Source organism: Apium graveolens, chromosome 11, assembly GCF_009905375.1.
Source record: "Apium graveolens cultivar Ventura chromosome 11, ASM990537v1, whole genome shotgun sequence".
NCBI classification, from domain to species: domain Eukaryota; kingdom Viridiplantae; phylum Streptophyta; class Magnoliopsida; order Apiales; family Apiaceae; genus Apium; species Apium graveolens.
The window spans coordinates 117,297,172-117,312,912 of NC_133657.1; the positions used below are offsets into that span (position 1 = coordinate 117,297,172).

A 15,741-nucleotide genomic window follows, 5' to 3' on the forward strand; every position below is an offset into this window, starting at 1 on the left:
TTCTAAAAATTGTTGGGATTATAATAAAAAATTATATTAATTTCAAAATTTGAGTGAATTAGGCAATTTTGAAAACACAAATTGTGTCATGACCTATGTGTCCGTATGTTCAACATCTAATTTCATATCTAAAAAATATATAAAGCTTATACTCGGATTTGAAATAGAAAATTATATAGGTGGTATATATAACTCAATATCTATTTAACACCATTGATATATATATGTGTGTGTATGTGTGTGTATTTATATGTTACTCTAATTTCTAATTATCATATCATAGATGTCAAGTTATGAAATAATGTACAAAGTGAAAATATTATATGTAGATAATGAGCGTTGTTAAATTTCTCCAATTAAAAATGAACAAGTTATGAAATAAAGTTGAAAGTGAAAATTGTACCTTGTGTGTTTGAGGGTGAGATCTTTTAGCAGACATGAACAATAGTGTTGAAATTGGGGTAAATGTGCAAGGAAATTTTGTTTTTGGGAGGGTGTGTGTTCGTGAGGGAGAGAGGCCGAGAGAATGACACATGTGGCAATGTGTGTTTGTAAACATACCACATAATTTATATGCAAACATAATTTTATTCTTTTTCTAAAATAAAAAAAGGAATATTATACTTATTATAATTAATATATGAAAATTAACTATGTATAAAATTCTAATAAATTAAATAGGTTAAAATTGAATAGTATTTATAAAGAAAAAATAATATACTAAGTTCGATATTACATTAATTTAAATAAATTTACTTAAAAATGACTAAGATGAAGGTATATTTTGAAGAATATAATGTTTACTTAAAATAAAAAAAAATTATAATTAGGTTACCTTATTTGTTATTTATTTGAGGCAATTATGGAATATTTAATATAATTTACAGTATCCATTTTAAGAAGAATTTTTTATAAATTTATATTATATATGTGCATATATATATTTATATATGTATATATATTACATTGATTTGTACTATTCTAAGTTCTTCCACAATTTTTTGTTTTTTTTATCGTAGGTAACTTATGTTTTTCTAGGTTTATCTTTTTTGTGCCCTTCCAATTATTTTTGATTTATTAATATTATTCTGTCTCATATACTTTGAATGTTATATTCAGTTTTTCATTATATATATATATATATATATATATATATATTTATAGAGTACTACTCAGCTACAAACCAAATTAAAGTAGAAACTAAAAACCCAGCCCAACCCAAACTTGGCCCAAAAATAAGACCATCCAGACCAGCCCAAAATAAAAGGTAGTTACCCATTATTCAAAATTAAATTTGGCCCATAGACACACATAATACATACAAAACAGTTACAGACTTGAAAGTCATTTATTATCAATTCAACCACTACAATCAAACAAAAAATTCATATTCATCACTTTATACAGAGATTAGCAGTACGAATTTGAAGGAAGTTGTTCAAATATCAAACAAATGGCTCGAAATTTGTAGATCTGAAGCTTGGTCTTCAAAAAATCACTAAAAACATATCAACTGTAAACATCAATCGATTATCACTTGCATTAGTAGATTATTAGTTGATATGTGTTGTATTGGTTTATATAAAGTTGTATTCATAGATGCATGTTGTTTTTTTTGTGATTTCTGTAGGTTTTAATTAATTTTTGTCATGAAAATATTGATTGATGATGTTTTTGTTGGGAAATCACAGATATATATATATGCGTTTTGTTAACAAAATTTAATGTAGCTGAGAAGACAAAATAGTATTTGTCCAACTGACGTATTTTATTTATGAAGCAACACTTACATATATAGAATTCATAAGCAAAGAAAAAACTAACTGAAAAATAGAGAACTAAACTGACTCCTACAAACTCTCCATGACTAGAACGTTATTCCATCACTTGTCCTACTAACTAGCAACTACTTGACACCTGATCCTTTCAGCTGAAGACTCGGTCTAACCAGAGTGAATAAAACAAATAAATATAAATAAAACATAATTCAAACGTTTAGATTAAAAACCAACAAATTTCCCCCGTAATCTAAACTTTTTCCAGCAGCTCCTTGATGCCCAGAAGTTTACGCATCCTCTCGAATTTCACCACTGCAAGAGCCTTAGTTAGAGAATCTGCTCGCTGCATGTCCGTATTCACATGCTTGACAATGATTTCTCCCTTTTCAACGCATTCCCGGATGAAATGATATCGTATATCTATGTGCTTGCTGCGTCCGTGAAACATAGGATTCTTAGCTAAATCGATAGCGGACTTGTTGTCCAAGTAGATTACTACAGGACTGATAAACTCACCTGTAATTTGAGCCAACAATTTTCGTAGCCAAATGGCTTGGCAGGCTGCTGCAGTAGCAGCCATAAACTCCGCTTCACAAGATGACAGAGCCACACACTTCTGTTTTTGCGAAACCCAGGTTATCAAGCTTTCATCCAAATAAAACACCATCCCAGTGGTACTCTTCCTATCTTCGACTTGTCCTGCCAAATCACTGTCACTATAGCCTGTCAACACATTGTTGCCACTGTTTCTTGTGTACACGAGACCATAATTCAAGGTACCCTTGATATAACGCAGGACCCTTTTTGCAGCATTAAGATGCATTACCGTAGGTGTTTCCATGTACCTGCTGATTATACCGACAGAAAACGTGATATCTGGTCGTGTATGGACCAAGTATCGTAAACCTCCAACCAAGCTTTTAAACTGTGTCGTATCGACCAATTTCCCACCTTCATCTTTGCCAATGTTTTCTTTTGGATCCATTGGGAATTTGGTTGCGTTGCATTCACTCATGCCAGCTTTCTCCAAAATCTTCTTGGAATAATTAGTTTGCCTTAGCTCAATACATCCCTTGCTTTGTCTGACTTCTATACCCAAATAATAAGAAAGCTTTCCCAGATTGCTCATCTCAAACCTCTCATTCATTCTTTTCTTGAACTCGTTTATCATTCCAACACTAGAACCGGTCACAAGTAAATCATCTACATATACTCCGACGATTAGAGTTTCCCCATTGCTTTTATTCGTGTAAACTACATGCTCGTATGGACATCTCTCGAAACCCAGCTCTTCCAGGAAGCTATTTAGCTTTGCGTACCATGCTCGAGGTGCCTGCCTCAAACCATATAGGGCCTTCACAAGTCTGTACATTAAGTTCTCCTTTCCTGCCTTGACAAAACCTTCGGGTTGTGAAACGTAGACCTCTTCTCGAAGCTCTCCATTCAAAAATGTAGTTTTTACATCGAGGTGATGAACCTCCCATCCGTTCTTCGCAGCAAGAGCAAGTAGTAGTCTCACAGTTTCTAGCCGAGTCACCGGGGCGAAGATTTCTTCAAAATCAACTCCCTGCTTCTGAACGTACCCTTTAGCCACGATCCTCGCCTTATATTTTTGAATTTTCCCATATGCATTTCTTTTAACCTTGTACACCCACTTCAAACCAATGACCTTGTGCCCAGATGGCAATATGGTAAGTTTCCAAGTTCCATTGCGATTGACAGCCTCTATTTCCCTTGCCATTGTCTCTCTCCAGTTCTGCTCCTTTTCAGCTTCTTTGTAATTTACAGGTTCGTCCACCCCCATGAGAAACAACTCTTCATCTTCAAGAACAACTTCTTCCGTATTAGCATAAATGTCATCAAGTGATCTGAGATTCCTTGGTTCGCTGCTCGTGTCAGAGTCTGTCATTGATGCTATGGAGCTTGAGTGTTGAGTCGATTCTTGAGAGTCCATTGAGTCTGCATTTGTGGATTCTGAATGAGATTCATTTTCACTCTCAGACTCGAACACCATATCTGAACCAGCTCCAGAAGTGTTTTCCTCCACTGTAGGTGCACTTCCTCCAAATACCGTGAATGTTCGAGTCTCAACTGTTTCTGGATATGCATCGGACTCCCATGACCAACGTTTCTTTTCATCGAATGTTACATTTCTACTAACATGTACCACTTTGTTTACAGGGTCGTACAACCTGTAAGCTTTGGTACCAGATTCCTTTCCAAGATAAATTACTGGCTTGCTGTGATCTCCTAGTTTCTTCACCTGAACACTTGGTAACTTCATGTAACCCAGGCAGCCAAAAACACGCAAATGCTCAATATTGGGCTTCACTTTTGACCAAGCTTCGTACGGAGTTATATCAGACACTACTCTCGTAGGCAATCGATTCAAAATGTAAATAGAATGCCGAATGGCTTCACCCCAAAAGTGATTTGGTAGTTGTGCTTCCTTCAATAAGCTACGGGCCATCTCCACCATTGTTCTGTTTCTTCTTTCCACGATGCCATTTTGTTATGGCGAGTATGGGGCGGTGTATTGTCTTTCGATGCCTTCCTCTTCACAATAATTCACAAATTCCTTTGAACAGAACTCACCTCCTCTATATGTTCTAAATGCTCTGATCTTTCTCTCCGGACAATTTTCAACTTTTGCTCTGAATTTCTTGAAGACTGAAAAGGCTTCATCTTTTGATTTCAGAAAGTAAGCCCACATGACTCTGCTAAAATCATCAACCAACAAAAATATATATTTGTTACCTGCAGTCGTAGTTGGCGAGATGGGACCACATAAATCTCCATAAATCAACTTCAGCTCCTTCTTTGTGTTGTAATTTGACTGTGACGGAAAGCTTTTCCTGTCCTGTTTTGACATAAGACACCCTGCACACACATTCTTGAGGAAACATAGCTTTGGCAACCCATGCACCATCTTCATGTTCTCCATCAGCTTTAAGGCCTTGAAGTTTACATGTCCCAATCGAGAATGCCACAGCCAGGTGTCTTCTTCCGCTTTTGACAACATACAATGTGATTCACCGTCTTCTAGAATGATTTTTTACAACCTGTTTTGAGTTCTTTTGACTTTCATAAGTAGAGTTCCACATGCATCACGTACCCACAAGTAATCCCCACCAATTGTCACCTTGTTCCCTTCCTCTGCTAACTGCCCAATGCTGATTATGTTACTGCAGAGGGATGGGATGTAGTACACGTGACGTAGGGTTCGTTCCTCTCCAGTTTTTCCTCTGACCACCACTGATCCTCTTCCCTTCATGTGGACAACCGATCCGTCTCCGAACTTGACTTGTCCAGTTACCTTCTCGTCCAGTACCCTGAATTTCGAACGTTGACCTGTCATGTGATTACTAGCTCCGTTGTCCAGGTACCATAGGTTGGACTTCATCTGATTTCTTTCGGCTTCTTGACTCAATTTTGGAGACACTCTTTCCTCGGTTATGAGAACCACCTTCTCATTTTCATCCTCAAGTTCATTCAATAACAGTGCAGGTTCATCATTGGGAAGTTGTGCTATGTTAACCTCTTCCTTGTTGTCCCTGTCTCGTTTTGGTCTCCTGCAATCTGCTGCAAAATGCCCGAGTAGGTTGCAGTTAAAACATCTTGCACGACTCCTGTCCCTTACACCTCGATTATTATCTCTTGCTCGCACCTTTTGATCGAGTCCACCCCGATTCGAGCGTTTGTTCCATTCATCATGAGTGAGCAAGAATTTGCTCTCCTCCTTTTCTTTCTTCATCCATTCCTCTTCCGTAAGAAGCAACTGACTTCCATTTCCTTCACTTGGTCCTCGCATCCTCTCCTCATGAGCCTTCAAAGAACCAACAGTTTCTTCGAAAGTCATTGTTTCCAGATTTTCGAACTGCTCAATTGTGGAAGCAATCTGCAAGAATTTTGGAGGTATAGCTCTTAATAATTTCTTTACCACGTATGACTCAGCAACAACTTCTCCCAATGCACGAATGTTTGTCACCAAGGCTGTGATTTTCAGACAAAAAACGTCTAAAGAATCTGTATCTTTCATGTTCATTGCTTCGAATTCCGCCTTGAGGGTCTGAACTTTTGCACTTTTGACATGTTCAGCACCTTGGCTCATTACTTTAATTGCTTCCCACGCTGCTTTTGCAGTTTCCTTATCTGCAAGCGATAAAAGGATGTCTTCTGGAATGCTTTGATAAATAGCAGCCAAGGCGAGCTTGTCTATCTTTTCTTCTACCACCCCATTGGGATCCTTGGGTTCCACTGCATCCCAGACGCCATGGGCCTGCATGTACACCTTCATCTTCATCGCCCATGCTGTATAATTCGTTCTCGTCAACATGGGATAATTCAAACTCACTGTACCGTCTTTGTTTCTTCCTGGCTCCATTGTTGTTGTTGTCTTTGGCATATATTTGGGCATCAGCCACTCAATCAATTTACTGAGGCTCTGATACCAGATTCTTGGGAAATCACAGATATATATATGCGTTTTGTTAACAAAATGTAATGTAGCTGAGAAGACAAAACAGTATTTGTCCAACTGACGTATTTTATTTATGAAGCAACACTTACATATATAGAATTCATAAGCAAAGAAAAAACTAACTGAAAAATAGAGAACTAAACTGACTCATACAAACTCTCCATGACTAGAACGTTATTCCACCACTTGTCCTACTAACTAGCAACTACTTGACACCTGATCCTTTCAGCTGAAGACTCGGTCTAACCAGAGTGAATAAAACAAATAAATATAAATAAAACATAATTCAAACGTTTAGATTAAAAACCAACAGTTTTTGTATTGTTGAAAAGATGTTAATCAGTATTTAATCACTGATCTAACTACTAATAGAGTATGTTTTACTCATTAATACTCTTCCTAATTTGTGTTTCTAAAGTTTTATGCTCTTACTAATTAATACTCTTCCTAATTGATGTTGTGTTTTGTTGAAATAGATATTAATCATTATTTAATCACTAATCTAACTAATAATAGAGTATGTTTTGAAACTCTGTGTTTCTAATTTGTGTCTAAAATCAGTATTTATGTGAACAAAAAGTGTTATGTATTTTACAGTTTAGGTTTATAATGTTTCTTAGATTAATATGTTTGCATGTTTGAGTTTTATTGATTTTACCTATTTTTAAGATATATTTTGAGAACATCACATGTTTCTATGTGCAAAATTTATCGACAGTAAACAGCAATCGATTATCACTTTTATTAGTTGATTATTACTCAATATGTGTTTTTTTATTGTTGTGGTTTTTTAATTAATTTTTGTCATTAAACTATAAAGTGATGTTGTTATTGTATAGTTGAAATAGATGTTAATTATTATTTAATCACTGATTTAAGACTAATTTAACTGCTAATAGAGTATGTATTCAAAATTTATGATTCTAATTTTTATGCTCTTACTGATTTGATTATGTGAACAAAAAGTGTTGTGTAATTTACTGATTAGGTTCATATTGTTTCTTAGATTAATGTGTTTGAATGTTTGTATTATACTGATTATACTGATTTTCAAGATATACTTTGAAACCGTGAATGCATTACTTGTTGAGATATTTATTAGAAATTAGGGTTGTTTAAGGAATGGAATAGACCCAGATTGATAATTTGAGCTTGGATTGACTGAATTTTGCTTGGACGCCCGGATTAAAAGTTGAGTTGAGCTTTTTAGTTAGAATAGAATTCGAGTTTATACTAATTCTTTTGTGAGTTTGTGTATGGATGCCTGAGAGATATCTATGAACAATGAACAGAATTAGTTGGATAGTGGTATTTGAACGTTACTTTACATTCAATTAATTTCAGTTTTTGTGACTAAATGTTTTAGTGGAATGCGTTTATAGTGCATTTTTATATTTTTCTAAGAGTTGTATTAGATGTTTCTATTAAAAAACTACGTGTCTTAGATCTGAAGCTTGTTTATTTAAAAAATCAATAAAATGAAATATGATTCCAGTTACCAATGTTTTGAGATATGTTTAATTCCTGTATGATAATATGTAACTGCATTTTTTGCAGGAAAAAGATGAAAGCACGCAGAAGTCCACGCCTTCAAAAATTAAGATCGCCATCAAAAGGAAAAGTTGTTGAGTTGGTTGCTTATACAGACTCTGAAAGCACAGATGAAGATATAATAAAAAAAGTACCCAAAGGTATATAGAATTTTAAATTAATAACATAATTCTAGTGTTTTTTTAATAAAAGGATTTAATCATTAATTTAATATGGGTAGAGAATCAACATAACAATAAAAGGTGAGACAAGGATTCTTCTATGGAAGAAAATGTTACAATGCCACCAGTTAAATGGAAGAAAGCAAGAGCTAAAAGACCTCAACTAAGTCCTTTTCGTGAGGTATTTTTCTGTAAACGCGTGAAAATAATCAATTTTTTAGTGATTTTCTGAGTTCTTTTTAAATAATAGTTATATGAAAACTGCAGTTTGTATATTACTTAGGGTCTCATAAACTTGAATGATGTAAACTTCAAGGTCAACCATATTTAGAACTAGAAACACGAGAATGAATTTTGGGTAGCTCGCATGATTTTAACATAATTTTTTCGTACCATCTTCTGAACTCATTCAAAAGAAACTCAAATTTTACCCGTGTGTGTAGTATAGAAATATATGCCATATTTGTGATTTGACACAATTCTAGTCTTCAAAGTTAAAATGGTGGTGATAAGAAAAGCTAATTAGAACTTTCACTAATGAATTTAAAAACAGAATGGAAGTATACTTTTTATTAATGGTTGTGAGTGTAGTATAGGGGATTTAACTTGTGAGTAGTGATGACAGAATATTAGCTGAGCATGAAAGATTGTATCTGTCTCGAATTAGACAGATACACAATTTTTGTATGATTTGGTGAACTTGTTTAGCCTAGTTTGTATATACAGAACATATGTACCTACATTCCAGACTTGCCTCATCTGAATGAAGAATGTTATATATTCTTCTTAACACTCATTCATAAGATTCCAGCAAGGTTCATATATATAGCAAAAGTCTAATTGACAATTTTATGCATGCCTTGTTCCCAAACAATATTTTAAACCAAAAAAATGTTCTGTGCCATTAATATAACAGGTTGAAGACAAATCTGTGGATCAAATTAGAGATGAAGATACTACTGAACAAACAACAGGTGATGAAGAAGGAGCACATGAGAAGATAAAAAAATAAAATTATGTCGAAAGGTATTTATAATAATAAATAATTACTAATTAGTGTTAACTATACAATGAGTATATTTACTGATTCATTTTTATTTTTGGTTCTTCATTCATTGTACTAATCAATAACTAAATAACTGACAATCTTTTTATATATATGTATATTTTCGTGTTTTTCAGAGATTAATGATGAATAAAGATCAAGAACCAAAAAAAAGAGAAAAACCTACAAAAGAAAATCAAATATGGATGATCAGGTATTAAATTGTATTATATGTATTTTAGTTGTCATAGATCAGTATTTAATAACAAAAAAATCACAAAAAGAACATTGTATAATTATCATATTTATAGTTCAGAGACTAGACATTACTTTTTAGCTAGCAATATTAATTTTGTGATTATTGAATTATATTAGGAAAATGACAATCAGAAAAAAACTGTAATTAGAAACTCTCCAAGACTTTTTAGCGAAGTAGTGTTTCATCTGTCCGCTGATCAGAAAAAATGGGTGGAAAAGTCTGGATTTGGTGCATTGCTTGATTTTGATTTGGAGATGATACCATCAAAATTAAGTTCAAAAGTAGTTCAAGCATTTGACCATAAGAGTGTGATGATAGAAATTGAGAAAGAAAATATTGTGATCACTGAAGAGGATATATTCTATGTACTTGGACTACCTCATGGAGGTAAAAAAGTTGAACTAGTAACAAATGAAGAAACTTCCAGAAGAATGAAAGAATGGCTATCTCAGTTTCCAAATGAGCAAATAATAGCAGCTCGAGTTGTTGAGAAGATTAGAGAAGAAAGGAATGTGACAGAGATGTTTAAAATCAATTTTTTAGTTGTTCTATCAAACGTTCTCATAGGAACAGCTACTCATTCGTACGTTGATAAACAATTAGTAAAATTTGATGGCTTGGATAGTTGTGTTTCATACAACTGGGCTGCTTTTCTGATTCAATATCTAGTAATGGCAAAAGACAGTTGGAATAATACAGCTTCAACATTTTTCAGAGGCTCACAAATATTTCTTACTGTAAGATAATTCTTTTGTTCAGTTAAAATAATTACTTAATGATAAATATTACTATTAATATTTACTAACAAAATTTATTTTATTTGTGATTATTAGTTGTTCTATGTTGACCGAGTGAAGCACAGGGTTGTTCAGCTAGTTGAGAGAAAATTTCCCACTTTTAAAGGGTGGATAGAGGAAAAACTGAAAGAAAGGCAAGCAATGGAGGTTTATACTGGAGAGTTTGGGAAAGGAAGAATTCTATCTACGCTAAAGGAGTACTTTTCACAATCACAATCACAATCACAATCACAATCACAAAAAAGTCCAACTCTAGAGAGGGTAAAACATAATTTATAAGTTCATTTATTGTATATAGTACAATATTAATATATATAGTGCAGTTAGTCGTTATATTTACAATGTATTCTATTTATCTATATAGAAGAATTTATTGAATGGCAATATGAGTGAATGAGAGAAAGATGATAAAGAGTTGAATGATGATGGGAAATCGGCACAATAAAAAGTAACAAATGATATCGACAATAATGACGGATATGGCCAAATGAAGAGAATATTACTGAAATGTCAAAAAAGGTAACATAGTTCATGGATAATTTAAAGATTTTTCTTACAGTTTTTGAAAATAAATTTTTAGACTTACTTATTTTGTTTACAGAAGACTTGGGATCAATATACTTCTCTTGATGATGATAATTTGCCTAGTCAAGAACATGTTGATGACGGATGGAATGATTGGCCACAAGCTAAGGTAAAATCAGAAGTATGATATTAAAAACAATTAACTAGTGTGAAATATGCAAAAATTTAAAGTAGGAAAATATCAAAAATGATATCTCTATCTGATAAAATTATTACATATCAATGAACTAATTGTATTTTATATTTTTATGCAACAGAATTGCAATACTGATGATCTAGGTGAACACAGAAAAGATGGTCAAGAGTGCAATGAGTCTATATAAATTGAAAATGAAGAAGATGAAGAAGAAGATGACAAATCAGAAGACAATATTAGTGACATGGCAGAGCAGGTAATATTGTAGATTATTCGCATACACTAATATTGTAGATTATTCGCATACACTTCTTGATTAGTAATTTAACTTGACTATCTGTAATGTGTGCTCTAGAACCCTGGTCTGTAATCTGGTGCTTTTCTGCTTCTGTTGTGTTCTTCAACGCCATGTCTTTTGCCATGAATTCTTTTCCAACGGCAGCTACACAGTATAAATCAGAATAGATTAATAACCTTACTATAGATTAATACACGATAGAATAATGAAATTGTAATCAAGTGTTTCAAGTTGACTTTATCTTAATAAACTGTGTATGATTTATAATACTAAATCATGTTCATTCAACCAATATTTTAGCTAAGTTAAAAACCATGTAAAATTCAACCAATAAGCTAACTACAAGTAGTAGCTGGTCACAGAAGTACATTTCACTAATCATTAAACTGTAATTTATTAATTAATTGATTCTGTTAGTAATGTTAATTGATATCTGTAACATATATAAGAAAACTTATTGAATGTCCATTTTTAATACAATGTTAATTGTCAGGATTATGTGGATTTGTTGCGTGACAGAGCAACAAATATTATTAATTCAAAAATTCAATTTGAGAAGGATCTTTTGAGTGCTATGGAAAAATATCCAGATAATATGGAACTCAGAGTTGTTAAAGATGTGTTTAATGAAATTTTTGATAAAACAAATGTTGAAGTTGCTAGAAAAAGTGGATCTGCAAGTGTAAATGAGGAGGATAAACATGAAGAAGCAAAACATGGTGAAGAACCTCGCAATCCAAATGCAGAAGTTGCTACGAAGAATGCAACTGCAAGTTTTAGTGATGAAAGAACACAAGGGGCCGAAGTAACAACTGATAAAGAGGTGTGCACTCCAAACATCGAGTTTTTTGAGAGTGATGGTGTAGTTAATTTGGACCGAGATCCTCTAAGTCGAATGGATATTATAGATATATTATATTTGGAACAGGGGATCATACCAAACATCGAGTTATCTGAGAGTGAGAAGAAAGATCTTGCATCCGTTCAATCATTTGCACTTGGAGTGGATTATGATATCGTGAACCAAGTCTGTGACGATATTAATAAAGAACATGAACATGATGTTGGAAATGAAGATTTTGTGACCCCAAAACAGATGCTTAGAGAGAAAAGTACAAGAGTGATAAAGTTGGGTCCATATGCAAAGTCTCCATATATTAATAGAATTATTGATATTAATGCAAAATATACTTCTGAAGATATTGCATTGTGGAGATACATGTCAATGACAAATAGAGATGGACTATAAGTAATTCATTTATTCTTAACCGTAAAATTAGGAGAATATTAAATATGTGGAATACAAGGTGCTTTATTTATTATTTCCTTAAGCATTGATCTGTTCTTTTTTTATGTTCTGTTTTACACGGAAGAGGTATTTGATTGGAATGGAATAAAATGCATAAGAGAGCATTTGTATACATTGAAATCTGATGCGAAAGTGTACTACTCTGTAGTCGACACATGGTCTACAATACTGAATGATACTGAGAACTATAAGGCAGAAAAATCGCCACTGCGTTTCTTTTGTTATATTGGTGGTTTGGTAATTTACTATATTTTGATTAATAAATAAATATTTACAATATTTTTCATTATATTAACATTATTCTTACATACAGAATTGGAGCCTTGATCTAAATAGGAAAGTTGCTCAAACATATCCTATCTTCTTGAATAATATGGATGCTATTCTAGAGAAATACCCCACAAGGAAACTTCAAGATGTAGACATGGTATATTACTGATTAAATCTTTTTAATTAGTTACTGATTTTGTACACATCATTGACAAGTTTTTTTTGTATCTTTACAGGTGTTCTTCCCTTTATATGCATATGAACACTACCATTTGATATGTTATAATTTGAAAACCCCAGCTTATGTTCTCATTGAAAACATAAAGCGTGATGAAGAACCAAAGAAGTACTATGGAAAAATTCCAAATATTCCGGTAATCTAATTATCTTAATCATTTTAATCGATAATATAGCACTAAAGTAATAATGTAGTACGAGATTACTTATGTCTATATTCAGCTCTCGGGTCGCCTTCATTATTGATAATAATCATGTGCATGTATGATTACTACACCCATACAACATAAATATATGATAAAATTACAATTAGTCCTTGGTGATATAATTAGCGTTAGAAGTAGGAACTCATACTGAATGTAATAAACTTACCTATTGTTTAAATTGCAGCACTCTCACTTCATCAAATATTTGCAAGGGAAAGGTATTGAAGCTATATCTCAGACGCTTCGCAAGTTAAAGATTTCTTGCTTGAGGATGCCGTGGAAAACACAAGAAAATGCAAATGACTGTGCTATTTTTTTAATGAGACGTATGAAGACATATATGGGAAATACACAGAGTTGGAAAATTAATTTGAAGACTGAAGGGGTAAGAAAAATCAAACACTACTATTTTTATATGTTAGTTTGATTAGTACTTTTGTTTTGGAATTTTTATTTTGTTAAATATATAAGGAGTATTTGTTTACATTAGTTTTTGATTTATAACTTGTGTATATTATATTTATTTTCGTTGCAGTGTGGTCAGTTCACACAAATGGTAAAGCTTCGAACAAAATACAACACTGCTATATTGACATCTCACATTAATGAAAAGAGCAGTGCAATCATATCAGAAGCTGTGAAATTGTTCAAAGATGATGCTGAGAAGACAATGATGAAGGTGGCTAATAATAAACTTCACAAAACTGGTCCAAGTAAAAAAAAGATGGTTACATTTTCATCTAACCTCACTGAGAAATTTGATCAAGCTTGAAATTGTATTTCAGTACATTGAATTAGTAATTGTACAATGACTTAGTAATTTTTGGAATGTATGTCATAACACCCAAAAATTGTTGATTTTTAGATTGTGATTGCCATTGTTATTGTTCATGACCGAAATGAATCCATTTTAAAACTAAAATTAATGTTTCGATTATTTTGTTTTTTGTCTATTGATTACTCCAGGAATTCTGTACTTAGTCTTTTATGTAAGACAAATCAGTATAAAGTTGTCAATCACTATACATAATAACAAATTAGTATTTTCTGTTGATTTAATCACTATAACATATGATACAAATCAGTAATAAAAGAAATATATGACAATCATATACAGTTATAACTCTTTTAACAACATTTTGATTTTAATCAACCATGAAATTGTATTTCAGTACAATGACTTAGTAATTTTATTATTATTTTTATCATTCATGATTGAATCAACCCATATTAAAACTAAAATAGTGCTTTGATATTTATTATGTATTTAGTCTTTTATATTTTTGCTTGTTAGTATAAATATGTAAGACCAATCAATATATTTGTTGTCAATCACTAATACATAAACAACAAATCAGTATTGTCTATTGTCTTAATTAGTATAATATATCATACAAATCAGTAATAATCAATATATTTGACAATCATATATAGTTGGAGTTTTTTTAGTAGTATTTTGATATTGAGGTTAAATTGTTCCAATCTCTCTCTCTCTCTGTCTTTCTCTCCTGTAAATATCACATTCACAACTGATTTCTATAATAATTGTTAAAATCCAATCAGATTTTCCATCAATAACAAAAACAATAGTATATACAGATTTCAAGTAACAAACCAAAAACAATAAAAGAGAAAATTATGAGACATGACTAGTTTAAAATTGTATAAACAAATTTAAAGTAATGTTACTACCTTCTAAACTAAATTTATCATATAGAGTAATCTAACTAATATGGTTCAACAATTTACTCTGCCACAACTTTATTCCTCTTAACACATCTCCTCGCATCATGAGTATATGCCTTACACAACGAACATTGCCGACTTCTTTTTTTGGATTTATTCAAAGCTTTCTCTCTCGCGCCAATCAGTCTTTTGAAGTATTTTCCTTTGGTCTTGCACACATTTTGCACGAGTACAGAAATTTCTTCGCTCGGCTGTTCCCCAATCATAGCAGCAATGTGATCTCTCTTAGTAAATACATCACAACCACCTTGAACATCCAAATCTGTATTCAATTGTTTTATAGTTTGATGCACAAAATCGAGCTTCTCAAACACCATTCCAGTCTTGCTAACAGCTTGATGAAAATCATACTAGATATCTGTCCATTTCAGAGAGGCTTGTTGCATCTTTATGTAATCATTTGATACTGAAACTGAATTAGACTCCCTGAATTATCAATTTTCATCCAACGATTTAGAGCAAGGCTCATAGGAAACTTCGTAACTCTTATTTGTTTCAAACCACAAAAGGCATGTCTACAAAATATTCAACACATTACAAATTTTTTACATGAACAAACAGCATGAACCTTACTAAAAAACACCTGCGTCTAAAATATACTTAAATAATTTTAATAGAATACAAGAATATTTAGGGCAACTAAAAGATATTTACAAACAGATAAAACCAAGCAATATTAAATTAACTTACTACCATTAATCATATAAGCACTTACTGTCATTTATAAAACATCAACCTTTTTAAAACCAGTAAAAAATGTCACCTTGAATAGTTTATCTTTAACTTTAACATCCCTGATTTCCATGTGTGTAAACCCATTTATCTCCTCACTCATTCGCTTTATTTGCATATCTAAATAAGAAGAACTTATTTCTTCCTGAAC

General features: G+C 32.4%; 1 protein-coding gene across 1 annotated transcript; it reads right to left on the reverse strand.

Moving 5' to 3' along the window:
• Positions 1-4,531: 4,531 nt before the first annotated feature.
• Positions 4,532-6,162, reverse strand: LOC141695814 (uncharacterized). Its single transcript, XM_074500026.1, has 2 exons — positions 4,841-6,162; positions 4,532-4,787 (listed from the first exon to the last, which is right to left on the reverse strand). Exons 1-2 carry the CDS (start codon positions 6,160-6,162, stop codon positions 4,532-4,534), a joined length of 1,578 nt encoding a protein of 525 aa, XP_074356127.1.
• Between the last annotated feature and the right edge of the window lie 9,579 nt (positions 6,163-15,741).

Bases quoted from the DNA above. Each gene is read 5' to 3' on its own strand.
- LOC141695814 (XM_074500026.1), bottom strand. From the start codon at position 6,162: ATGGAGCCAGGAAGAAACAAAGACGGTACAGTGAGTTTGAATTATCCC. The intron at 4,788-4,840 runs GTTGTAAAAAAT...TGTTGTCAAAAG, and splicing joins GTCAAAAGAACTCAAAACAG to CGGAAGAAGACACCTGGCTG.